The sequence below is a fragment of the Electrophorus electricus genome, chromosome 20 (assembly GCF_013358815.1).
Source record: "Electrophorus electricus isolate fEleEle1 chromosome 20, fEleEle1.pri, whole genome shotgun sequence".
NCBI lineage: Eukaryota > Metazoa > Chordata > Actinopteri > Gymnotiformes > Gymnotidae > Electrophorus > Electrophorus electricus.
Window position 1 is genome coordinate 9,973,119 of NC_049554.1, and position 25,219 is coordinate 9,998,337.

The following is a 25,219-nucleotide window of genomic DNA, read 5'->3' on the forward strand; positions in this document are numbered from 1 at the left end:
CGCTCCTTCTATTTTCATTTCACTATCATTTAGAAACACTAAAATGTTTAATGAGATGCTCTTTTTTCTGCTCCCCAGTTCCATGTGTTTTGGCGTTCTCCATTAATACTTTCATACTAAGGAATATGGCTAGTCTGTCTCCCCCCCCCCCCCTCCTCTCTCTCTCTCTCTCTCTCGCTCTCTCTCTCTCTCTCTCTCTCTCTCTCTCTCTCTATATATATATGAGACGGAGAGAGATCGCCTCATTGCTTTTTTTGCCTTTATTTTGTTTTTTTTTTCCTTCTTGCTTTTATATATGAGAAGGAAAAAATAATACAAAATAAAGGCAATAAAAGCAATGAGGCGATCTCTCTCCGTCTCTCATATATATATATATATATATATATATATATATATATATATATATATATATATATATATATATATATATATATATATGAGACGGAGAGAGATCTTCTTGCTCCTTTTATGCCTTTATTTTGTATTGTTTTCACTCGTTGCTCTTTTTGTGCCTTTATTTTGCATTATCCTTCCTTAACCCTAACCCATTCTTGCCTTAATTTGTCTGTTCTCAATTTTCCTCTCACTCTCCCCAGAGGAAACCTCAAGTAAACTATGCACTCGTTGATTTTATGAACCACTGGAATGTGCTTTGAGAGAGTGAGAGTGATTCAATGCGAAGGGGAGGGATCTGGGAGCTCTGCTGGCTGGCGCACAAGATTCACCAGTGCTTCATAAATTCTTTCCCGAGCCAGAATATACACAGTGATTACCTGTTACCAAGGTCTCAGCTGAACAGAAAGAACCACGTGACTCTGAAGGCCAGGCATGGCGTCCTGCCAAAATAACAACCCATCCCCCCACTGACACACAGACACACAAACGCTTGCATGTGATCCCAAATACGTGGATTTTATTAATAGGATTTGGATACAACAGCTGTACTAATGTTACTTGATATACACATACATATTAAAATGTTACTGACATGCACACTCTGTAGGTTCTGGTTGCATATTGACTGTCAAACTGAAGCAACTGGGCTGATGTCTGCTGCTGTTGTTATTAACTGACAAAGTACAAAGCGGATTGCGCAAGACTCTTGAGTTTACAATGGGTTGTCTGTGATGCGCTACTCTACTCTTAAAAAAAGATTCAGATGGCTGTACTTTTCCACACTTCAAGGTCCACTCCTTTTTAACCCCACAACCCCTCACCCCCACCTCCACTCCCACCCCTCCAGTTCTGAACACAGGCATGTCACCACCAGACCTTTACAAGGCATTTTCCCTCCTGATTGGTTGATATAAATTTTGTAGGCGTTAGCTTTGTGCTCTAGTTTGGGTCTTTGACAGAATGCATGCAGCAATCTCTGTTTTTTCCACCTTTAATTGTATGCTTTTGGTATGAACACCGTGTTTGCTGTTAAACGATGGCTGAAAAATTCACATTTAATTACATTTAACAAAATTATTTATTTGTATATTATATATTTTCACAATTTCAATCTACTGTCTGTAGATCTAGTAGCCTATTCCTATATTAGGTGAGCCAAAATACCTTAACAGTTAGGTAAGGGACATGTTGTAGTGGGTGGGTGTATTCTATTGAACTAACTGTTCAAGGAGTAAAGTTACCATCTGCCTTTTGGTAATAGGAAGAAGTATAAGATTCTCAGAGAGACATTATGAAGTCTGTATTAAAGAAACAAACATGTCTACACCAAGAAAAAAAACAACTGAAAGCCACTGTCTGACTACAATAATAAATCAAAGGTGTTCTGACACTAAGATAATCTAGTATTAAAGTGATGACATACTGACCGTATTTCCATTTTTCACAAGAGGAAATGCATTTTGTTTTCTTTGTTGTTTATTTGGGTGGTCAGCTACAAAGTAGACATTGCTCCATGATAAAAGACCTAGATGGACAGTCCAGTAATGACCTGTAATGGCAGTTAATGCAAAACACTGGTGACTAAGCAACTTCCAATGTTTATGTGCTTTCTTTTTAAGACATTCCCTCAAATGAATGCCTAACCAAAATCACTGTAATGAACATAATGATTAATTTGACTGATGATGAAAGACACAGCCTGTATGAAAATACATGGAGATTAGCTCTCTGTTTTGTTTTGTTTTTTTGTCTTTTTTGTGTGTGACTTTTGTTACATGTTTATAATTGGCTTGCACTCAGTTGCTCTGTGAAACAGGGCAGGCCACATTTCCTAGCCTACTTACAATTGACAAAAGAAGATTTGCTATCATAAAGCAAAGTATTCATCTTGGCTCATAATTTTTGTTGCTGTTTTTTATGTTTAGGAAGTACAATATTGTCCACAGATGAGGTACATGAAGGAAGAAAGGATAGAAAACATAAAGAATACCCTAATGAGGGCAAATGGTTAGAGAGAACAAGAGACAGAATGAGAAAGTTGGGTTTGTGTTCCCTTCACATCATAAAAATCTACAGTACCTGAGCTAATGCTAGTTATCCATTGGTGGGTACTGCTGCAGTCCTATAACCATTCGGTTCAAAACATGAGTAGAATATACTTACCAAATGCCTATCACTAACCACAGTGAACATGTCTTATGAAGCCAGCTGTGTTAATGTGGCACGACCAATGAAACTACATGACATGTTGTTACAAATGTGCTGGGGCAGGGCCATTTGCTTAATTCGCAAAGTTCACAGAGCGTTTTGAGGAAGCTCCATACGTGAGGCCTCACAGCAAAGCCCATCCCCCACAGTACCCAGGCCAGCCTTCCCTCTTTCCTTTGTCAACAGTAGTCTTGGGAGACACCAAAGTATTTAAAAGTGACGTTGTCATTGTGGGTTTGCTTCTAAGAGAGATGGTAAACATTTCATTTAAGAGTTTAATGAACTTTCATTTGTATTGTTCACTTGCTCGGGTTCAGACAAAGCATAACGTGAAGTGCTTGTAAAATTCTTGGAAAGTTTTCTCTAAAATTTCTCTAAAATATTTATTACATCAAATTTAATTAGAATATCATTATCAAAAAGGGCTTTTAGACTTCTGGGCTGTCTCAAATGGCTTGTTTACTTAAAATTAAGGTCAATTTAAAACCTGGTTTTCCAAATACAGACTAAACAGAGGCATTGACAAAAACGTTGTTGTTAAAGAAGAGCCTCCTCTGAGAGCATAAAGCAGTCCAGGTAATAATCTGACCAAAATAAACAAACAAACTCTGTGTAGATTATTTTTACTTGCTCTTTTTGCCTTCTCTGTCTCATGAAACACCATCTTTGAACTTAATGACTAAGTCTTTATCCTCTAGAAATATGCTTTAATCCTCACTGGCTGACTGGTATCAGATTTCAGATTCTTTTCAGTATAAAAAATGACTACATTGTATTATGATAAAGGTGGGGCATATCTGATCAAATGAGATCAAATTATACTTTCAAAAAATCACATTTTCCAGTTACCTTGCTAATTTACTGTAATCTTTTGGGAAAATGCATAAACAAATAAAATTGTAAACACATACAAGTAATACAAGTAATCCCCTATCTCTACATCATATATGTCATCACACACTTAATTATGTGCTAACCAAGCACATGGAAAGGTCACGTCTGGGGGCTATTTTAGTTACATTGTCATAACTACTCTATATTGGTCAGTAGGGCTGGCACTATTATTAATGGTGAGATAACATGTGTTATCTATGCAAATGGAACACCCAAGCCCCAAAAGTAGAGCACAGTCATAGAAATAAATCTGAATAAAGTAGAAAACCTTATTTTTTGAAAAAAGTGGAAATTTTCTTCATGACTACTTTTCCATCTGCCATACAAGAGGTATTGATTACATTAAACATATTCAGTGGTCTGTAGACTCTAAGATAAAACAAAGTCCCTAAGTTTTTGTAATAATAGTGAGAAACACTGTGACACGATAGAAACACCATGCTAGGAGACTCATTCATACTCTGATATACCAGTTCGGTAAAGAGCTTTTTACAGGCTGCTGTGGGATCACGGCACGAATGACCACACTCTACATCTACTTAGTTTTTTAGAAAAGTGATTTCTTTTTCCACCATTGGTGTGGATACAGTCCTGCATGGTGTTTAATAGAAGTACATCTATTTGTTTTGAAATTAAAAAGCATATCAATTTTCCAGGTTACATATACTCCAGAGATTGACTGTTATTGTCTCATCTCTTCTTTAATCTGCATGCAAGTGTCTTCCGTTAAACTATAAACAATATGTGCTCAACACGCACTCTATATTGAAACGGCCACTATGCAAGCTATTTAGTGCATTATAAAGCGCTTCCATATGAAGTGCTGTCTGCACTTGCCCCTTTCTCAGCAGAAACACTGGAAGAGGATGCACATATTTCTTCCTTCATTAAAAATATCCACTGCTGCTGTGACTTGTTTTTGAAGCTCGAGTGTAGCAACAGGACAGGCAGAAGAGGGCGTGGAACTAGCCTGCACTACTCAGTTGGTTACACAGGTGTCGTATTTCAGCCGCGTTTGTGTTTGATGACTCTGACCTATACATAGATTTCATAATAGCCTTGCAGCAGGGTAAGCAGAAACTGTACAGTAGCCTATGGAAACATCTTACATGCATGCTAGGTCAATAAAACTTTCATCGTTCATCATTTTGTAGACGAATGGACAAGAAAAGTAATTACACATTTTTACAATTATAGAATGTTATTCTGATACCTCACCCTTTTCATAATGGCTCTACAGTGTTAAGTCGCGTTTCAGATACTAACCTTTCATTCACATCTTTATTAATACAAAGAATCATACAAGAACATCAAGAGAATTTGCTTCACCCAAATATTATATTTACACTTGTATATATGTATATTTCAGATACAAAGAAACGAAGCACAAATTCATAAACATGTAATTTTATTTCTGAAAACATTTACAAAGCGTCTCTCAAGAGCATGAGACATGGCTCCGTTTGTCACAAGCGATAAAGTGATATCCATTCTGATTGGCTGGTTAGTTTCACTCCTACTTCAGAGCCTGACTTTCGTAACAAAACATAGTAGACTAATAAACATCGTGAATGGCGTGACAAATGCAAACGGTTTGCAATAATGCAATAAATAATTCTGGTTGAACAACGTTTATAAAGCACAAACTGTACATATTTTACCTGTGGTAGGTCCCCTACATACAAGGTGCCACCACGGTTGCCACTGCGTCACAGAACTCTTTAAAGTCTTTCTGCATGAAATCTTCACTCTGCATGACATCGTTTTCAGACGGAAAGTACTGCATACTTTCTTCTTGGTCCAGTTCGTTGAAGCTGAATATGGAAAACGTTTGACAGTCGTCCAGCTGTCGTGCACAAAATCGCGCTGTAGGTGGTGAGGGGAGATCGGGACTGTCCAGAAGTGCGCCTCTAGCGTTCTCCAGCACGCCGAGATAAGAGTCCATATCCGCAAAATCCATTTCGCAGTCAGACCCACTGTCTGTGCCAACCGAGTCTGAACGCATATGCATCATCTGATATTTTTCATGCATGAGGAACTGGTTGGTGTTTCTCGGGGCTCTCATACCCGGTGCTCTGTTGCCCTGGATGTTGGCTGGACGCAAAGAAACAGTAGACTGTCGCGGTCTTGGTTGATGTCGGCGAAACCCAGGATGGTGCCCTCTTCTCCCACGATATCCTTGCCTCCTTCCACATTTGTACCAGCTGTGTTTGCTGTTGCCTCCCCTTGCCTCATCCTTGAGCTTGTCTTTGTTTGAGATTCGGTTGCTGTAGATCCCCCAGTCGCATATCATGCCCTTCCCACACATTCTATCTTCGCACAGCATTCAAAACCTGTGCTCGTCTCTCACATAATCTTCTCAGCTGCGAACAGCGTCGAGAAAACAAAGAATGAGCTTCTCTGTTTGGTTCTTGGTTCTCGTGGTTATTCACGACCAGCTCAAGAAGTCTACCTTTTTACAATCTTTTGTGATTTTTTCTTTGTCACTGGCTTTAGATAGTACATAGCCTGATGCAGTGTCTTTTGTACAGACAGCTTGACGCGCGCGCCTGCCAACCTCGCGAACAGTCACACCCCTCGAAGTCCAAGTCAGTCTTCCTGTGTTAGTATGAAAATAACTCGTTAACTTATATATCGGAAATTGAGAATATGTTTGTAGTTTGTTACAGGTTTGTATGTGCACTCACAAACTACCTAGTGTTACCCGTCAGAGACCCACACTCTTAGTGACAATTGTCAACTCCTCTACAATGAGCTGCATAGTGGCTTATATAGCTTTGGGACGTTGGAAATGCTCTTCACTATAGGGGTGCATGTTTATTATTTGGGGAAAATATAAGATGTAGAAAACATAAAGTCTAACTACATCGAGTTATTTTACAAATATCTAGTTTTACTCAAACAAGGGGACAAATAAAGCACATTCTACCCTTAAAGAAAAGGAAGAAAGTTACCCCTATGACTGAACGCGTGGTTTCGACTTCAATGTAATCCTAACTGCTGGTCTAGGGTCAGCTACTGCTGTCCCATATTGCTCTTATCCTCAGAAAAGCACAAGCCACATTTTGCACGTTGTGTACGTGCAATATTATGGAACACAGCGTCGTGCGAAGGAGCGTCAGCGTATTTTTTAAATACAGTGGCTTTTATAAAATCGTTCAAAAGTGTTTATCCATCGATTTTCAGTTACAGTCAATATTTACTGCAATAGAAGCTGAGTTCAGTTTATGTTCAGATAACCGAGGGAAGTTTATTCCCAACTTTAAAAACGCCAAGGGTGGGTTTGCAAAAGTAGCTCAAAAAGCTTTGCCTTTAATAAAACTAATGAATCTATTGTTGCATTACTGTCTTTCACAGTAAGATACAATCTTGAGAGAACTACGAAAACTAAGATAGCGTTCATATTGCTATAACGGAAATGCGTAGTGACACGAAACCTGCGGCATAAAGTTCAGTGTTATTTGGAGGCTACAGTTTTCCTGTAATGTATGAGTAATAGTTAAATATTAATGTCCACTTTATAATGCTAAATGCAAAGTTTTTTTAAAATGCACGTTTGTGTAGTAATCGTGGCTCCTGTTGCTACATTAAACCACAGTAGTAGATTACACACCAATGCAGTAGGCGGCAGTAAACTGACATTGAACTACTTCTGACATTGAACTACAAGAGAAGAGTAATTGTTAGCTAAAATAGATGCTGGCTTCAGCAGTTCACAAAGATGGAGGGAACAAAATATTTGCGCTGTTGTCGTTTTCAAAGACATTTCCAGTAAGACGCACGACTAACCTCCAGTTTTCCTAATGATTTAGTTTCGGGATTTAGTGAAATGGATTTTGTTGCGTCTCCCGAGCAAAACATAGATAAAAATGTTTGTATCGTTGGATCGGAGCTTGTGGAAAACTACACTGTAAGTATTTTTTGTGAAAAGGTAGCTAGCTAGATCACATAGCTAGCAGTGCTATCTTAGATAGCTAACGATAGGTAGCTGGCAAGCATGGTTCATAAATATATGGATGCATTATCCAGCTATTCGACAGGCAGCTGTCGTGTTTCTAGCTGGTTATTTTAGAGCCATTCGGGAATTGCAATAACAACAAAAATAATGTTTATTGTTTTTATTTGACATGTTGCTAACTAGCTTTTTAGCTAGTTGGAGAGCTGCCTAGCAGCAGTGTCAAGTTAACAGCCAGCCAGCTATTTTAGCTAGCTAACGCTAGGTAGGTTAGCTTGCGAGTAAGCAAATTTCTACAAGTGCAGTTTAGGTTAGGTAGGTTAACTAGTTAGTTTAGGTTAGCTAGATTGGCTTGTAAGATTTAATATTCAACATCTGACGAGGTTTCAAAAGCTAAAAGACTAGCTAGCTAGCGAACCGTCTCTTTTGCTTTACTCAAACGTTTACATTAGCGTTTTAGCGAACATTAAGTGTAATATTTTGTGCGAATTTTAAGAATTTAGCTATTTCACATTTTCTGATAATTGTACAATTTATTTCAACATTATTGTTGCCTGTTATTCTACATATTTTATCATCTTGCATAACTAAGTTGAGACGGTATCTAGAAACGTGCATAGGCTGTCATTGTTATTTAAAATATAGACATAGACGTTTGTCAAATATGGTCGTGTTGTAAAGTAGTATCCTTCATTTAGAAGGTTTAGATCCTTAAAAATTTTCAACTAATCCAGGAAGGTCAATTGAAAGCAAATATGTTCATTGGGAGGTCATTTTAAATTGTTTAGGTTTACATAATTGAGATGAAGGTTGGAGACCACCGGTGGACTACTAAGCATCGCTACAGCGACTTCTATGATTTGCATGAAAAGGTAAGTCGCAGCTGGATTTTACAGTGACTGGTTTTATAAATTTTGTTCCAAAAGATATGGAAGAATTACCTTCGTGGTGACTGGAGATTTTGTGTAATTTTTTTTCAGTTGACATCACAGAAGAAGATTGACAAACATCTGTTGCCACCTAAGAAGATCATTGGTAAAAATTCCAAAAGTCTTGTAGAAAAGAGGCAGAAAGAGCTGGAAGTATATCTTCAGACTCTGCTCAGCAGATTTCCAGTGACTGCCCCGAAAGTCTTATCCATCTTTCTGCATTTCCATTTATATGTAAGTGTTTCCATTATTGTTTAAAGTTTTTGTAGACCCTTAAGATTATATCACATCCATCTCAATTTATTGGACCTTGCAAACCAAATATTTGAATAATTTGAGAGAACCTTTTTTAGGTTTTACTTGATTCAACATTATTGTGAAATTCTTAAGATTAACAATTTAGGTTTCTTTTAGGTCTTAGCATAGAAAGACAGCATTATGGTATACAATTAATGTTTGACATTGTATAGGACATTAAAGAAGGGTTACAGTTTGTTTTCAACTGTAATATAATCTACTGCAAAAGCTGTTGTCACTTAACAGTGGTATTCAGTTTTTCTCATTTCAACACTTGATACTGGACAGTTTCACATCTTCAATGGTCTTTCACACCAGTCAGCATTTCTGAAGTTACAGTGGCTTAAAGTACACTAGCTACATCTAAATGCATGCATGCTTTTTGGTCAGTGAGTTAGTTCTGTATGGAGTATTTTTCTTAAATGTGTTCTTTAAAATGTGTTCTTTAAATAGTTTAATTTGACCACTAAAATGCTTTCATTTCAAATAAATTATTCCTACTATAGTAGTTTAAATTTGTTAGTGTGTATTAAGGATATCAAAGATAGTGAATGTTTAAAGGTGATAGTGAGACGTTCAGTAAATATTTACATGAACCAACCCGTGATAACAGGACACTTATATTACTGAGTCTGAAATTAAAACAACTTGCCTTATCTTGCCAAAGTCTTTAGTAAGAAGGCTCTTGAAATTTGAAAGTGAAATGAAATAAAAAATACATTGAACTTTTGAATAACATTTTGCTTTTTTGATGGAGTGTTAAACACACACACAAGCACAAACATTTTAGATTATTCAAGTGTGTCTAAGTGAGCTAAGATTTTATGATGTCCCAAAGTGAGGCTTTTTGTATACTTGGTTTCAGGAGATCAATGGCATCACAGCTACACTGGCAGAAGATCTATTTCATAGAGGTATGTCTTTACCCTAACTTCTGTTAACAAGTCTTTTATAACATTATTGTTGCCAGGCTATCAGGTGAAATGTCTGGGTACCTCACGATTTGATTGATTCAGTATGCTATGATGCAATTATAAACAATTATATGTCAGTCCAACTCGGCATTTATAATTTTGTGTTGCTGGAAAATAATTATAGATGTTAACAGTGAGGGAAGACTTCAGTGGTTGGATGGTAATACAACAGACCTCCTCAACAGTTGGATTTAGATTACATGAAAAAGATGCTGTGAACAGCATAAAAACAAAAACAAAAAAACTGGATTTGATGAGAAATTTGGATTTGAGTCAGTTTTTCCTGCTGTGTGAACATAGCCTATGATCCTTTTGTACCTCCAGATCCAGACTGATAAACAAGTAGTTACAAACCAACCAGATATTGTAATGGTAAATAAGATCTGATCTTGGACAGTGGTTTTAAGCTAACCAACAGCAAGCTAACAAAGCAAGCTCTTGATGGCACTTCTTGATTTAGCACGAATTCTTACTGCAACTGCATGGGAAATACCAAATAATACAATCGAGAGGCCAAGAGAGAGAACTCGTCAGGGTACAGAATGAAGGATAAAAGTGTGTGGGTGTGTGTGTGTTGGCCATTCCTCTTACCAGACTGTACACATACCTAAAACCAAAATCAAAAACAAGTTATGGTATGTCATGGCAAGGCAGGTTTATTTATATAGCACATTTCATACACAAGGCAATTAAATTGGTAATTCAAGGTGCTTTAAAAATAAAAGTATAAAAGACCAGTTATTTAAATATAAAGAATAAATATTTGATTAATGGAATTGAGCTTATTAAAAACGTGAAAAATGAAAAATAAAAGCAGTTCCTCTGTTTAGCTTTTAGCTTAGACATAAAGATAGAGGGTCCAATGCAGGTGAGGGGGGGAAAAAGGCACACCTTTGCAAAGGTACTTCTCAGGCCGTTTGTGGAGCTGCTCAGACTGGACTTACTATAATGCTAATGATTCTTCTCCTGACATTGAAGGGTAAGCCAAACATAACCAGCTTGTTTTTAGTCCAGGTTTTCTGAAATGGGCAGAACACAGAAAACCGAGGGGATTGGTAGGTGCCCTAATATATGTGCGTAAGCCCTGAAAAATCTATTTTCCAAATATGTCCCCTTTTAAAGATAGATAGTATGTAAATGTACTAAGCTTAAATAAAAATGTAAATTTGAACAAGAAACTGAATCAGGATTAAAATAAACAAAACTAAAAAATAATCAATTGAAATTTGAATAGTTTAAACTGTAAAGTATAAAATGCAATAAACTGATGCATTAAAAATAAAGCATTATGCCTCAGAGTTTGGTTCATTTAAGGTTGTGCTGAGCATCCCAGGGCTCATAAAACTGAAGATATTTAGCATCTTGTATTTCATGTGTATAGCAAGACATGGGTACTGTACTGTGACAACCAAAATGTAAATTGAAAATAAAATAGAAAGGGATATTTAAAATGAAAATGATTTACAAATAAAAGGTCCTCCTTGAAAATCTCACAGAGTAACTTGATTGTTGCCTTCAACCTTGAAAATTGCTCTAGAACTTCATTTATAAATAAAAAGCATATTTGTTGCTTAGTTGTCTTGTGTTTTCTACTATTGTTCAAAACAGTAGTTAAATTAAAAAAAACAAAACAGTACACACTAGACATGATTTCACTCCCATTTTTGTTCTGGCCCTCCCTTAGGTGAACAGTTGTTAGTCGCTGGTGAGGTCTTTGTCTTGAGGCCTCTGCAGCTGTATGCCATTACCCAACAGCTGAAGATTGCCAAGCCCACTTGTGCCAATGGAGATGCCAAGACAGATCTGGGACACATACTGGACTTTGCCTGTCGGCTCAAATATCTGAAGGTTTCACATTTGTTTTGCCATTCACAAGGTCATGGTTCAGTCTTATTACTCATGAGCTTTGCCATTGCCATGTGCTTCACTTATTATGTAAAGTTGTGTGAGAATATATTAACTAATGGATTCATATCACACTACTAACATAATGTTTTGTACATTTGCAGGTCCCTGGAACCAAAGGATTTGTGGGCACTAGCAATATTGAAGAGCAGACACTACCATTTGACCTCTCTGTCTTTAAATCACTGCTCCAGATTGAAGTAAGAGGAAAAAACTGCACATGGAATTTTCTTTCCATTTATGCCGAATGAGTTCCTGGTCTTCATATAAAATCTTTGTGCTGTTTTCCAGATCAGTGACTGCATTTCGGGACAGTTAAAGGGACTTCCTTTGCTGAAGCCTTCACTTGCTACACTCAGTATTCACCACTCTGCTGCATCAATGAAGGTACATTATATGCTCTGCAATGGCAAAAAGCAAAAAAAAAAAAACAATTCCAATGGCAGTGGTGTAAGAACCATGCAACAGTTTGACCATTTCTTAACCTTTGAATTAATGCTGAACTGTGTAGTAAATAGGAATAAAGGACTTTCAAATAAAATGTGGATTTCAGCTGTTCAAAAGGTGCCACCTTTCTGCTTCATAGGAAAATCTAACTCATCTTGTGTGCACTCGTGTCATATGGCATTTTTTGTTTTAGTTTTGTGTGTGGTAGTTCAAGACTTCTGCTTTTTTCTTGTCAGGTAACAGTTTATATTTGGTTTTCCTACACAGCAAACAGTGCAAATTCTATATAAAATAAGCATTCAAAATTGCACACCTACGTCTGAATAATACTAACATCATATATGTCATTATGTATGATGGTTGTCAAGGGGGTGCAGTGAATTTTCAGGTTGTTTAATTAAAACATTTTACTCCTAACCCTTAAGGCAAATGAGTTCATAACAATCTATAATAAGCCAATATTTATCATCCTAGCTAAATTTCCACTCTGATCTGTTGATTTCTTTTAAAGTGATCTCTTATTTCCAGCTTACTGTGTGGTACCATTGATGTTTATTTTTGTTTTTGTGAAAAACCGAAGTCTGTGGCTCATCTTTTCCAGAGATTACCAGAATTGTGAATAACATCATGCAGTGTTGAGAATGCTCTGTGACATATGCATTTGATGAGAGTCTGCCAGGGAGCAAAATTGAAATGCGCCAATCTGGACAATTCATTCAACCCAGAGTAATAGAGCTGCTTTCTGTCTTGCTTAGGAAATATTAGTCCCAGAAGCTGCAGAGTTTGCCCAGTGGGAACCAGAAGGTGTGGACATAGACCGCTCAGTGACTGCCATCATTCCCACATGGCAGATGCTGACCACTCTTGACATGAGTTGCAATTCCATCTGTTACATCGATGAGTCTGTGGTGGGTGGAACTTGTTTTTTCTGTGACGACACCATTTTTATGAGGCGTATATTGTTTATTATGACTAGTCAGAATTATGGGCAATGGAGACTTTACATTATTCAAGTGTGCTGACATAACTAGCTTTTAAACCTTTTCTCTTTGCATCTTTAGAAATTGATTCCTGAAGTTGAATTCCTAGATCTTAGTCATAATGAATTGTCACTGGTGGAAAATCTCCAGGTATGCTGTTGCACAGTGCGCACAGTATGCATGTAAAAGTACAGTTTTCTTTTGTGTTATCGTTTGCTTTTTCAGAGTCTGATTCAGTATTTTCAATCTGTAGCATCTTTACAATCTAGTGCACTTGGACCTGTCCTACAACAAGCTAACAGTTCTAGAAGGTGTTCACACTAAACTGGGAAACATCAAAACTCTCAACTTGGCTGGCAATCAGCTCGAAACCCTTTGTGGCCTCAGTAAACTTTACTCCCTTGTGAACTTGGACTTAAGCAGCAACAGATTAGCGCAGGTATTTTATTCTGCTTAATTAAGTTGCAATTTATTGCTCATCACTGATGGCTGGAGTCTATGTGCTTGAAACAGTATGATTAGGAATAAATTGCTGAAAACAGTGTGTTAATATTATGTGATGTTCTCCAGTTGGATGAAATAAAGCACATTGGAACTCTCCCCTGTTTGGAAAAACTCTCCCTCGCAAGCAATCCTGTGTGTATCATTCCTGACTACAGAACTAGAGTTCTGGCACAGTTCTGGGACAGAGCTGGAGAGGTACATTTTTATATTTAATTAATTTCTTAATTCAGAATACAAATAACTACTCTTTGCTTGTTTGGTGTAGTAGTTCATTTTTTTCTTTACCTAGTAAAGGTACATCCATGCCTGTGTTTTTATTTATTTATATTGTCTTTGAAATGTGATGTGTGTCTGATTCTGAAGGTTTCCTTAGATGGCACTGTGACCACTGAGAAGGAGCTAGACACTGTTGAAGTGCTGAAAGCCATTCAGAAAGCCAAAGAAGCAAAAGACAGAATGGCAAACAATGAGAAAAAGGTAACAGGGATTCATATTGTTGTATGGAGTTATATTTCTTTCCATGGAATACAGTGAAAGCATATTGTCACAGTTCTTCAGTAAGTACTCTGATAAACAATGAAAATACTTTAATTATTTACATCTCACTTTTAGGTTATTAGAAATTAGTTTTAATTGCACTTTACTTGATCTTATTCTTAATCTCAATCACACTGTCACCCTCAACAAATTACCATTATGCCAGTTGATGTTGTTTGACTTGTAGATAAACTACAGTACAGGGCTGTTGTATTCTATGTTGTTTCACACAATCTGAAATTTCTTATCAGGAGTTACATACCACCTGCAAAAGGCTGTGAACCCCTTTGTAGTGCAAAGGTTTTATAAGTCTGACATAGAGCTCATGTATGTCTGACAAGTAGCTAGCACATTCTACTTTGTATTTATTTGTAGCTGGCTTGCTAACTTGGCTACATCTAGCTAGTTAGAAGGTTTATGAGAAATCAGATCTGACCCCAATGCAAACTCGATTTTTCCACTTCCCTCTTCTTTTTTCTGGCATCTCAGTATCCTTCTTGTACATGGTTATAGAGGACAGGATGTTCTGTACACAGCACACATATCAAACATTATTTTAAATTAGTTAGCCACTGCCTAGAAACACACACTACAATGGCCACCAGGGTGTGAACTCAGGCAGTTAGAGCAGTTAGAAAAGGTCTATGCAGGGGGAAATAACCTGCAGGCAACTCTGCTGCTTTAGGATAAACTTCAACGTTATGGTTAAAGTGGTATCAGTGCTGGAGAGCCCCTCCTACACATCAGTGTGTTTACAGAAATAATTCTTCAAACAGTAGTGAATTTACATGTTAGAAGTCTGGGCGAGGTTTGAGTAAAGCAGTTCAGTGACTAGGGCGCAGGTTGTTCTACCACTTTCTACTCTGCAGTTAGGCCTAAATGTCTGGGTGATACTAAGTTATACTTCCTAGAAAGTTTGGTGATAATGTTTTTAAATAGTTTGAAGATGTATAGATATAAGAGTTTAATGAGGAGAAAAACAGTGAAAAAGCTGTATGAGATCATGTCTCCGTATATTACAGAACATTAAGCATACTTGGACTATATATCACTGTTGGGAGATGGCTGTTGACTTTGGGAAGGGAAAAAAGGGTTTTTGAAACATTTCATTTGAGGTGTTTGTTATACAGCTGTAAAATGCTCGGCATGTCAAGGTTGTTATAGTATTTAGGTCTGTATGATGCAGTTCACTATCAAAAAACATTAGAGGGTAATATTGAGTAGTATGTTGTTAAATGTCTAGGTCATGAGTACCTTTCAAGATATCAAGAAGTGTCTGTGTAAACCTTTTTGTTTGTTTTTGCCATAATTGATTCACAGCAGGTCTTGTGGTAATAATCAGTTCATGGCATATCCATTTTTAAGAAGGCCAAACAGTGTAATTGCATTTAGTTGTTGTATATATGTATATAGTATAAAAGACTATTTATCAATTGACTGGGTTTTGCATATTACTTTTGTCTTACATTTAATACTTTTAAAATCTGTAACGGACTGTATTTTTGGTATTTTTATTCTAATTATCCTAGAAGAATATTTTATATTATGTCCTATATCTAATATTTTCTCCTGAAAAGTGTAAAGCATTTATTAAAGTCTAAGGTTGGGTGTTAAGTGTTTTTCTTGTGCCTAAAAGCGGTGCTTGCTGCTGTCATTGTCAGATCAGTGATGTCCCCAAGCAGGCTGAGGGTGGGCCAAAGTCTTCTTCCTCATCTTGCTCTCTTGCTGCACCGCCGTCTTCCTCTCCCCCCCTGTCCTGCTCTGTGAGCTCCAGCCAAGGTAATCATGTATGTATCAGGCTGCTGGGTGGGGGCACATGCAGTTTTGTGAGAATTACAAAGGGATTTTTTTTCCCCAAAAGGCCATGCTTATGCACAGTGGGTCATACATTTTGATCCTGTATATCAGAGCCATAGATCCTTAAAGAATTTTTTGTTTCATAGAAATGTTATTTTTGCTAAAGATCTATCCAGGTTCCATTGCTGGTATTCCTTAAAGACCCAGGGAACATATTATAAAGTATTAAGAACAATGGAGTGATATTAAACATTCTGCAGTTTAAAAAAACAAAACAGAAATGAAACAGAAACGCTGCTCATAAACCAACCATCCAAAACTGGTTCATCAGTTTTAGACAAGGATGATCTGGGCTTGGTCCTGATATTTGACTGACTGACAGCCCACTGTCAAACTCGTAACCTGCTACACTAGTCAAGCAAAACTGAATATAATGGCACAAGGAGAGAGAATCTGAATACAGCCATACATGTACAAACTGGATATGTATAGATGGTGGCATTGATTTTCATGATGATTGTTGTTGTTATAATTATTTATATTATGTTAGTTATTTTTTACAATGCGACTTGGCTCCTCGGTAGTTACATGCTTTTAATTTCTTCCCACAATTACCATCTGAAGAAAGAAGCCACTGCATGAGAAGATTCAAAATGATGTCAAAGGCTCTGTTTAAACTGTTAAAACAACAGCTTACCTAAGCTACATCAGTTTTAAGATTAAGTTTTGGAGTTTACTATATAGTACCTACTAGTAAATGATTTCTGTAAAAATACTTAATGTAATAAAAGTACAGTTTTCAAATTGAGAGCAATCTGGGGTAAAATGATGACTGAGGTGGTGGAAGCACCAACTATGGTTTTATCCTACAAAATTGCTAATCATATATATGCACTATACATATATATGCACTTTGCTTGCACAGCTGATGGACCTCTGTATAAGACGTCCTGTTTCTTATGTCTTAGCACTTATGTACTTCACTACAATTTTGAATATCTCTAAATCTCTTACTACACTGTAGTACACTGCATTTACTCACCTGTAATTTTCTTCAGATATACACACACGAATACACTCACTGGTTACTTTATTAACTTTATTCGATCCACCTGTTCAACTGCTTGTTAATGCAAATATCTAATCGGTCAATCACATGGCAGCAACTCAATGCCATGTAGACATGGTCAAAACATGGGCATTCATACTACAAAGGTTGCAGTTAATATGCGCACCTACATAATTTAAAAAGTTTATGGTAGTCATTGTTATTAGTATGCCTCTAATTTTGCTAATACATAGATAGCAAGCTAACGTTAACAGATTTGTTAATGCTATCAAGCTAGCTGTAAATACACAGTGTTAGGATTAGCTAGCTACAAATTTATTTATGTTTTTCTTTGCTGTTGGTATTATGACAAGCGACAATTCTGTATATGCAGTTTATTTTAAAATGGTACAAATAATGATATTCATGATTATGACTGTTTAAGAACATAATTACATGATCCTGTCAAACTAACATGGTTAAATGTATTCAAAGTAGTACTTGGGCAGATAATAATATGAAGGCAGGAGCTGGCACACATTTACAATGGCTGAAATGCATATTGCATTTTGGAATGCATATTAAAACCACAATTATGAAGTCAATTTAAAGTATAAATAATTTTATCAACATAAAAATAACGTAATACTGAATATATAAGATTTATATGTATAAATCCGCAGACTAAATGAGAACTGGATCTTAACAGTTAATCAAAATTTCCAACTTGGAATCAAGATTTTGTTTATATTTAAGTACATAAACAACATTCAATCAAACCACCACAGTATGCTATTCCACAGATAACTAAACCATGAATAGAGTGCTTGTGAATTCAGTAATAATGTTAGCTAAAAGTACTTAATTGGATAATCTCACCAGTATCACAAGATACTGTAAACATTGAGTACTTTTTAAAAAACAAAACTGAATAAAACTAGATATTTTATGCTATTTTAAAATGTAATTTTGATTACTTTTTTTTTACTGGGTTTTAATATTTAACATTATTCATTTATTTGTTTGCTTGGAAAGTTGCTTTGTGTTAGGTTGTGAATTTCTGACCCAAAAATAGTAAAAATAAAGATCAATTCTCTCTGTTCAGTTGAACTGACAGATAGTTACCTAGAAGTCTGACCCGGTACTACAACTTGCTGTCATGCTACTGAAAATTAAAAAGAAAAGAAAGTTTGTTCTGGATTTTTCTGAAATGATGAGTCCAAATTCTGTCTGAATTGGTATAAAGTCATTGAGGTTAGAGGGTTAAATACCTTTTTAACACACAGCTGACGTTTGCTGTTTAAGTTCATGTTTATTGGTGCTAAAGAATATTCCTGCAAGAAGTGCTTTTGTCATTGCTTTGTATGTACTTTGTATCTTTCTCGCAGTGGCTCCAAGACCTCTGATGAATAATGTCAAAACTCCCTTTGCTCAGGTGATTGGACATGTAAAGATCCAGAGTTATTTTGAAATCTTCAAATATAAATGCCCAGCGATGCCAAGATACAAAGGATTATGTTCTAGACTTTCCCCTCAGGTCTAATCATTGCTAATCCATGCTGCTTTAATGTACATCAGGAATTACAATTTACTTTTCTGTGTTTATAGATGCATAGGGTCCTGTGCATGAGACAGCAGTGAAGATATTTACTGCCTTTGGCTTCAAATGTACATAAGTACATTTAAAAAAAAAAAAAGCACTTTTGCATTCTATTACATTTGTTTACTGTTCTATTTACTTGATGCTCTGTCTCTGTCTGTTAGCCCTGCAGCTGCAGAATAACCCTTTTGTCATTTTTCAGAAATAGCCTGTAAAGATGAAGCCTTTCTTACCAAAGAGATATTGACTCATGTGGATTCTACGTTTACTCAGCGATGCTATAATGAATTCAGCCCTTCCTGTGAAGTAACACCTCTGGTAAATAACATTATAAGAGTTGCATTTATTCATATCAATTATTTTTAATTATTTATTTTCCTTATACTTCCTTAGTCCATGTTTCTGGCATCTGGGTTTAATTATATTCTGTCCAAGCAAACATTCCCCAGCCTACACTGTGCTTGCAATATTTATAATCTCTCAAAAATAATCTTACTTTGAAAGGTTTTCATCTCATATGTCTTGCTAGGAAAGTGATGCACATACTTAAGTAGATTGCTGCATTTGATTTTGTGGAAGCCACAACCAAAACACCTCCAAAGCTAGGCAGCACACTGAAGATGCTTGACTATGCAGACAGCTCACAGTACAAACCAAGTAAACATATTTTGCTGCAATAATGAGTTTGACTCAGTATTTTGGATATTACTCTGTAATGCTTTAATGGTTCTAGCTTGAGCACATTTTCCCTCTTTTTTATTTTTCTAGTGTAAGTGGACTTCAGTATGCTCTGAAGAGCATCGTCACATGAGCTATTATATTAGCTTGAAGGATAACAGCTAAAGTAAAATATTGTAAATGTTGTTTGACTTCATCTATAAAATGTAGTCCTTTTGTAAACTTACAAAATATGGTATGTTTGAACAAACCTTATACAGGTTTGAGCAAACCTTGTGGTCTATATTAGAACATTTTTTGCAAGTGTGATCACTTTATTTCATAAACAAAGGTCCTTTTGATTCATAAAAATCTGAAAGCAGTTCAGCACTATAGTTTGTGTTGGCAAGCAGTTACAGTGGGTTTAGAGTATTAACTAGCAGTCAACACAGTTTGACTACAGTGATTTGACTGATACTTTTCAATCAAATTATTGTTATGAAGAACATAGTAGAAGAATAGGTGGTTGCACTTCTGCAGTGTTCTGTGGCATTAAAGTTTGGTGGCGAATGTGTATTCAACTGTGTAACAGGACTGCAAGGAAGATGTGGGTTATGGAAAGATCCATTTTATTGTGTATTTTTAGAGAAATCACCATTTATGTTTGGTCTATTACAGGTTAAAACTCAGCTTGAGCTTGGTACCTGTGATTCCATGAAGTACGAAAGCACTGGGTCAGTCATTTTGTTTTTTTCTTTTACATTGATGAAATCATGTGAAAATAGCACTGGTGTATAGTAACTCAGTGTTTAAGGTACTTCACTTCTAACTGGAAGGTTGCTGGTTCAAGCCCCACCACTGCCAAGTTGCCACAGCTGGGCCCCTGAGCAAGGCAACAGTTATGCTAATTGCTGTCTTGTAGTTCAAATTCCTGATTTGTTTGCTTTTTCATTTGCTCCCAGTTTTACCAATAAACCAAGACTAAATAACAATCCATCCAGGCACAAGGAAAACCTCAAAGTGTGAATGATGTTGTTAACAAGAAGTGAAAGCCAATAGCTTTGTTGCATATCGCATGTCAGAATAACGTCAGAATTACACTTGAAGCATGAATACAGTTTACATTAGTGAAGTTGTCCCATGAAAGTTAATGTTTTAAAGGAATGTTTAGGCTGAAAAGTAATTAATTGAATTTTATTCTAAATTAAACTTGGTGTCCTTTATAAGTGACTGACTGTATCTTTGCATTTATATAGGTTTATTTATATTTATGCAATTAGGAGTAAATATGAAAAGACAAATTTGAGGTTAAAGTATAGAATGCCCACAAATTTGGGAGGATAAATATAAATAAATATAAATGCTAGTATAAAGATCTTAATTTTGTTCCAAATAACATCCCCTCAGTAACTACAATACCAGGCAAGCTAAATTCAAATTCTGTGCTGTGGCTCTACTTTTTCTATTTATTTGTTTTTGTTTGAGTATTAAAAACATTTAGCTTGCAAATGTACATTTAAAACTTGCCTTGCTTGTCTCAGGTGTTCAATAATATGATACTTCAATTCATACTGAAAGGTGACAATAGAAACCACATAAAACTGTCCTAAACAAAATGAAATTCCATTTGGAATTGCCTGGATACTTTCGCATTCTGGACTGTTCATGGAACAATGTAATTCCAGGTGAAAATGCAAATGGATGCAGGGAAGGATAGGGAATTTTGAGATGCATTGATCGTTGATCATAGATTCATTGTTGTTGTCAATGAGTTTCTTGAAATTTTACACTGCAGTGCAGTCACAGCTGTCTGGCACATGTCTATGGAATTTCGCAACCGGGGTGTTTGAGGATTGCAAGTTTACCTAAGCCAGGCTATTTGCTTTCACTTCTTGCTAGCAGCACTGCTTTTGTGTGAAAGCACAGGAGGTATGAATTCAAATCGTTCCTTGATTAACCAAACACACTTGACATAAGTGATCGTTTGTTTAATATGCTTACTTTGCAGTCTTTAGTTGTAACTCAGTTGTCATTTTCCTGTTCTTCAGTTGGTTTTACTGCAAAGAGGACCAGGAATCCTGTACCAACAGTCTCTTCACACCAGTGCTTCCCTTCTGTTATGTCTCCTACACCACCACAAACTTGGACTTCATTACCCAGCTGTCTGCTTTGATCTGCCAAGCAGACAGAGACAGGAAAACATCCAGGCAAACCAGGACTACCTGTCTAGGCATGAATGATCAGGGCAGTCCTGACTCTGGGGGCAGCTACTTCGAGATGGGTCTTGATACCAGCAATGAGATTATGGGCTGCCTTTCTGCTTCTACAGTTCAGGACAAGGAATTGGAGGATACAGAAAGGGGAAATGTTCACATAAATATGATAATGTGGTCTCACTGCATCACCCTGGGTCCAGATATTGGTCTGAGTCAGAAGCTATCATGTTTAGTAGCAACAGACTGCTTTTTGGTTGTATTTCATACATGCTCCAAAGAGCTGCCAAGTAGCATACAGGAACTGATGGACAGCCTTGAGATAGGATTGATGGTGCCCTACTCAGATATTGAGTCTTTTCAGTTTGACATTCCAGACACATGTGTCTCCTTAAAGGTGAGGTTCTGTGAGGCACAATGGTACTTCTTCTCAGATGGCCAAAATTTGAAAGAGTTGCATCGTCATGTGGACTTACTTGTAGAAAAAACTAACAGTGAACATATGACTGGACCTTCAAACATACAGCTATTCATTCAGCAGTTTCTGAATTCCTGGGAAGTTGAGGAGCATTGTGGGGTGAAAAGTGGATACTTGGCTCATGTACTAAACCATGCCACCTTGTTTACCTCTCGACAGGACATCACAAAAAAACCACGGCAATGCTCCATACCCCCTGACGTTTTATCCTCCCTCCATGAAAACCAGACCTTCATTCCCTTAATTCTGTTTCTTACGCCACGACATCTCTGTGTGTTGAAGGTAGATTTTGTGGCCCTGGGATCAAATGCCATCACTGAAGGAAATCACCTGCGCTCTTGGTCCAGGTTAAATCGAATTCCTCTGGCTTCTATCTTGCTCAACCCCAAACACGGTTGCACTGGCCAAAGCAATGCAATCACTCATCACTTTTGTGATGACCATGTCCTTGAGCTGATGGCAGGCCACGAATATCTAGTTGTTGTTTTTGCTTTGCCCAATGACAAGTTCTTGTTCCTGCGGCAATTCAGCCAGTTCCGTGCCACCCTTCGGGACATCAAGACCATTGCTGTTTGGCAGACTAGTAAATGTCACCTGAAAGTGAAGAGCATGGTACCCAGCAAAACTACCCAAAGAATGCAGAAAAAGAGGTAGAAACATATCTTGCCTACATGAATGCTTCTCATACTGTTTGCTGTAAATTTGCCCAACAGTCACAGAGAAAGACGAGTGTTACTACATTTAGTGGTTTGAAAATAGCTTCATACCCTGCCATTAGCATTGCTTTAAAAATAACACCCATTGGCTGGAAACATCAGTTGCTTAGCAGTACCATCTGCTGGACAAAACACCGTTGAGCAGCTTTTGTGTAATATTTTAAATCCTGGATCAGTGTAGATTAATCACTGAGAACACAATTACAGATGCCTCCTTTCTACATTATTGGCAGTGTTTCTCTTAATTCTGTTTTTTTCCATCAGTGTTCCTCAGGAAATGCAGAAGCCCCATTTAGCCCTGTCTCTGCTGTACCCGGGCGAGACACTGCTACAACAGCTTTCAGAGCAAAACCAGTGTCCCTCCCATCTCTTTCTCTCAGCCTCCCTCCATTACCTCTCTTCTCTGAGGGGTGAAGAGCTCATCCACTTCTTCCATGACAACATTGCTGAGGTATGTAGCAATGTGTGTAACTTGAAGCTGGCTTGAGAGTTCCATTTTTAAACTTTTTTTTTTTTTTTGGTGGCCGGTAGCTTAGTGCTGCTATCTAGCAGTCAGTGCTACTCACCAACATTTAGAGGGAGTGGAATAGTGAAGTGCTGTGAAATTTAATTTAATCACTGACATTTTCCTTAAATACCCAAAGGCAGCTTGACTGACAGCCAATGCATCCTCTCCTTTTAGAGACAGTGTAATAGCAGCTCACTAAGACTGAACATTGAAAGTGTGTACCTTGTCCGATCATCAAGATTTTTTCCTCACAATTTCTTAGAGTGAGAGAGAGGCTGATTGTTCTGCAATTTGCCTTGTGATGTTTTCTTGAGCTTTTCCACTAAACAGTAGGTTTTTCACTCTGAATGCTATGTTGGATTTGTTTTAGTTTTCTCTGTTTAACACAAACATGGCTTATATAGGCCTTTTGAATCTTGTACAAGATTTTTATACAAGAATGTTCCGAATTCTAATTGAATTACTTTTTTTCTACTGACAAAGCTGTAATTGTTGCTAATTTTATTGTTTTTATGGAGAATGAAAGTGATGCTTTAAGAGCAGCATTCATGTTAACTTTGAAGGTGTAGCTCAGAATATATTTGGACTTACTCAGTTGTTTTTGCTTGATTTTACCCGATTTTACTCTTGTATCTAGGTGGAAAATGAAGAGTTAAAGCATATTCTGTGGACATCTGTCCTCTTCTACAAGTCTCCTGATGTGGAGCTGACAGCTTGTGTTATGTTATCAACCAAAACTGTTTACTTCATCCTGAATGATGTGGCATCTACCCTCAGTGATCAAGCTAGTAAGTGATATTCTAGTCACATTTTTACCTAATTTTGTCTAGTCTAAAATCTTTTTCTATATTGTTAATGTATTTCTTTTCAAATTAGTGCTATGAGACTGTATCTCTTCAATGGCTAATGCATACCTATTCTACATAGTAACTTGACTTTAAAAAATGGCTACAAAAACACTTCTTCATGCAGTGATGTGGAACTGGAACCCATCAGAGCATAAGGCTACGGATTTCCTCATCTCTTTCTGCTTTGCTATGAAACTGAATGAACTGCAGACTGTGAATGTGGGACTGTTTGATCAGTATTTCAGAGTGGTTGGTGAGTAGTAGATCTGTGGAAACAAAACATCTCACAGGATACTGGAAAATGAGGCTTATGACAGGACTTGGAATTAGATGCAGTGAAGAACCTCGGGCATTACTCCACTGTGTGATTTTAATGACATTTAAAAATCCTGATCACGAGTGACCAAACAGTAGTTTCAAGACAGTCAGGGTTCTTGGAATACTTAAGTGCAAATCCAATTGTATAAGACAACAACCTGCTAATATGTGTAACATGAAAGCTTGAGGAAGAAACCTAACAGAAAATTCTTGTATTTTCTTTACTCCCACTTAAAAGGCCCCTCTGCTGAGCACATTATCTCTTGTCTGACAAGAGACAGCTACAGCACACACCACTTTCTACAGCATCTCATGACGGTGCTGTCCTTACTGGAGAAAGTGCCCTCACCCGAGCCATCTGATCAAGACTTTTACACACAGTTCGGAAAGAAGAGCACAGGTATGAAAAAAAAAACAACTTAGTTTCTTGTATAAATTCTAGGATACTTGACAGTATTTATAATGTTTCATTGTCATAAGAATGTTCACCTATTTGTTACTCATTTTAAATGGGTGAGAGAAATGCTGTCGATTAGCTGGGCTGTGTTTGGTGTTTGACAGTTTGTTTAGTTTTGCACAGGAGCAATGAGAATAAACTAACAAATAACAATCTTCATGCTCTCACTTAAAACAAAATTGTTAAGATAATTATTCCAATTTTTGAAATAAATATATAACAAGTCCACCTTCAAACTAATGAAAGTGATTCCTGTTGTCCTGGCTGCCTCAAAATGTTACAGCTTTCAGCTTTTATAAAATTATTTTAAATATAGCTGTCAGTCATTCTGTGTCTTCAGGCACATTAGCAAGATAAGATTTTGTAAATTAATTAATTTATATATATATATATATATATATATATATATATATATATATATATATATATATATATATATATATATATATATATATATATATATATATATATATATATTTTACAGAAAAAAATCCTGTTGAAACAGATTTCTGTTATGTGCAAGAGCAGATCATTTCTTTCATGTGGACGTTTT

The 25,219-nt window shown here is 36.8% G+C and overlaps 2 protein-coding genes across 8 annotated transcripts in view; one reads left to right on the forward strand and one right to left on the reverse strand.

Annotated features, from left to right (window-relative positions):
* Positions 1-4,889: 4,889 nt before the first annotated feature.
* On the reverse strand, positions 4,890-6,236 carry wu:fb55g09. The gene has a single exon (XM_027015229.2). It carries the CDS (start codon positions 5,822-5,824, stop codon positions 5,174-5,176), a length of 651 nt encoding a protein of 216 aa, XP_026871030.2. The 5' UTR covers positions 5,825-6,236; the 3' UTR covers positions 4,890-5,173.
* A 940-nt stretch (positions 6,237-7,176) lies between these two features.
* Positions 7,177-25,219, forward strand: part of nisch (nischarin) — a 19,546-nt gene continuing 1,503 nt past the window's right edge. The window contains exons 1-20 of one of the 7 annotated variants that reach the window (XM_027015236.2): positions 7,183-7,408; positions 8,242-8,325; positions 8,434-8,616; positions 9,545-9,593; positions 11,338-11,501; positions 11,663-11,758; positions 11,850-11,945; positions 12,761-12,913; positions 13,067-13,135; positions 13,239-13,424; positions 13,556-13,684; positions 13,853-13,966; positions 15,688-15,805; positions 18,674-18,789; positions 19,807-19,862; positions 21,177-22,469; positions 22,800-22,986; positions 23,681-23,831; positions 24,016-24,144; positions 24,448-24,609. In XM_027015236.2, coding sequence (XP_026871037.2) covers positions 7,328-7,408; positions 8,242-8,325; positions 8,434-8,616; positions 9,545-9,593; positions 11,338-11,501; positions 11,663-11,758; positions 11,850-11,945; positions 12,761-12,913; positions 13,067-13,135; positions 13,239-13,424; positions 13,556-13,684; positions 13,853-13,966; positions 15,688-15,805; positions 18,674-18,789; positions 19,807-19,862; positions 21,177-22,469; positions 22,800-22,986; positions 23,681-23,831; positions 24,016-24,144; positions 24,448-24,609 — 3,616 coding nt within the window. In that variant the 5' untranslated portion in view covers positions 7,183-7,327. Of the gene's footprint in view, positions 7,409-8,241; positions 8,326-8,433; positions 8,617-9,544; positions 9,594-11,337; positions 11,502-11,662; positions 11,759-11,849; positions 11,946-12,760; positions 12,914-13,066; positions 13,136-13,238; positions 13,425-13,555; positions 13,685-13,852; positions 13,967-15,687; positions 15,814-16,447; positions 18,307-18,479; positions 18,540-18,673; positions 18,790-19,806; positions 19,863-21,176; positions 22,470-22,799; positions 22,987-23,680; positions 23,832-24,015; positions 24,145-24,447; positions 24,610-25,219 lie in introns of those variants that run through there. The other 6 variants (XM_027015237.2, XM_027015239.2, XM_027015238.2 and 3 more) reach the window with 6 other exon arrangements.

Coding starts and splice junctions, on each gene's coding strand:
- wu:fb55g09 (XM_027015229.2), bottom strand. CDS start 5,824: ATGCTGTGCGAAGATAGAATGTGTGGGAAGGGCATGATATGCGACTGG.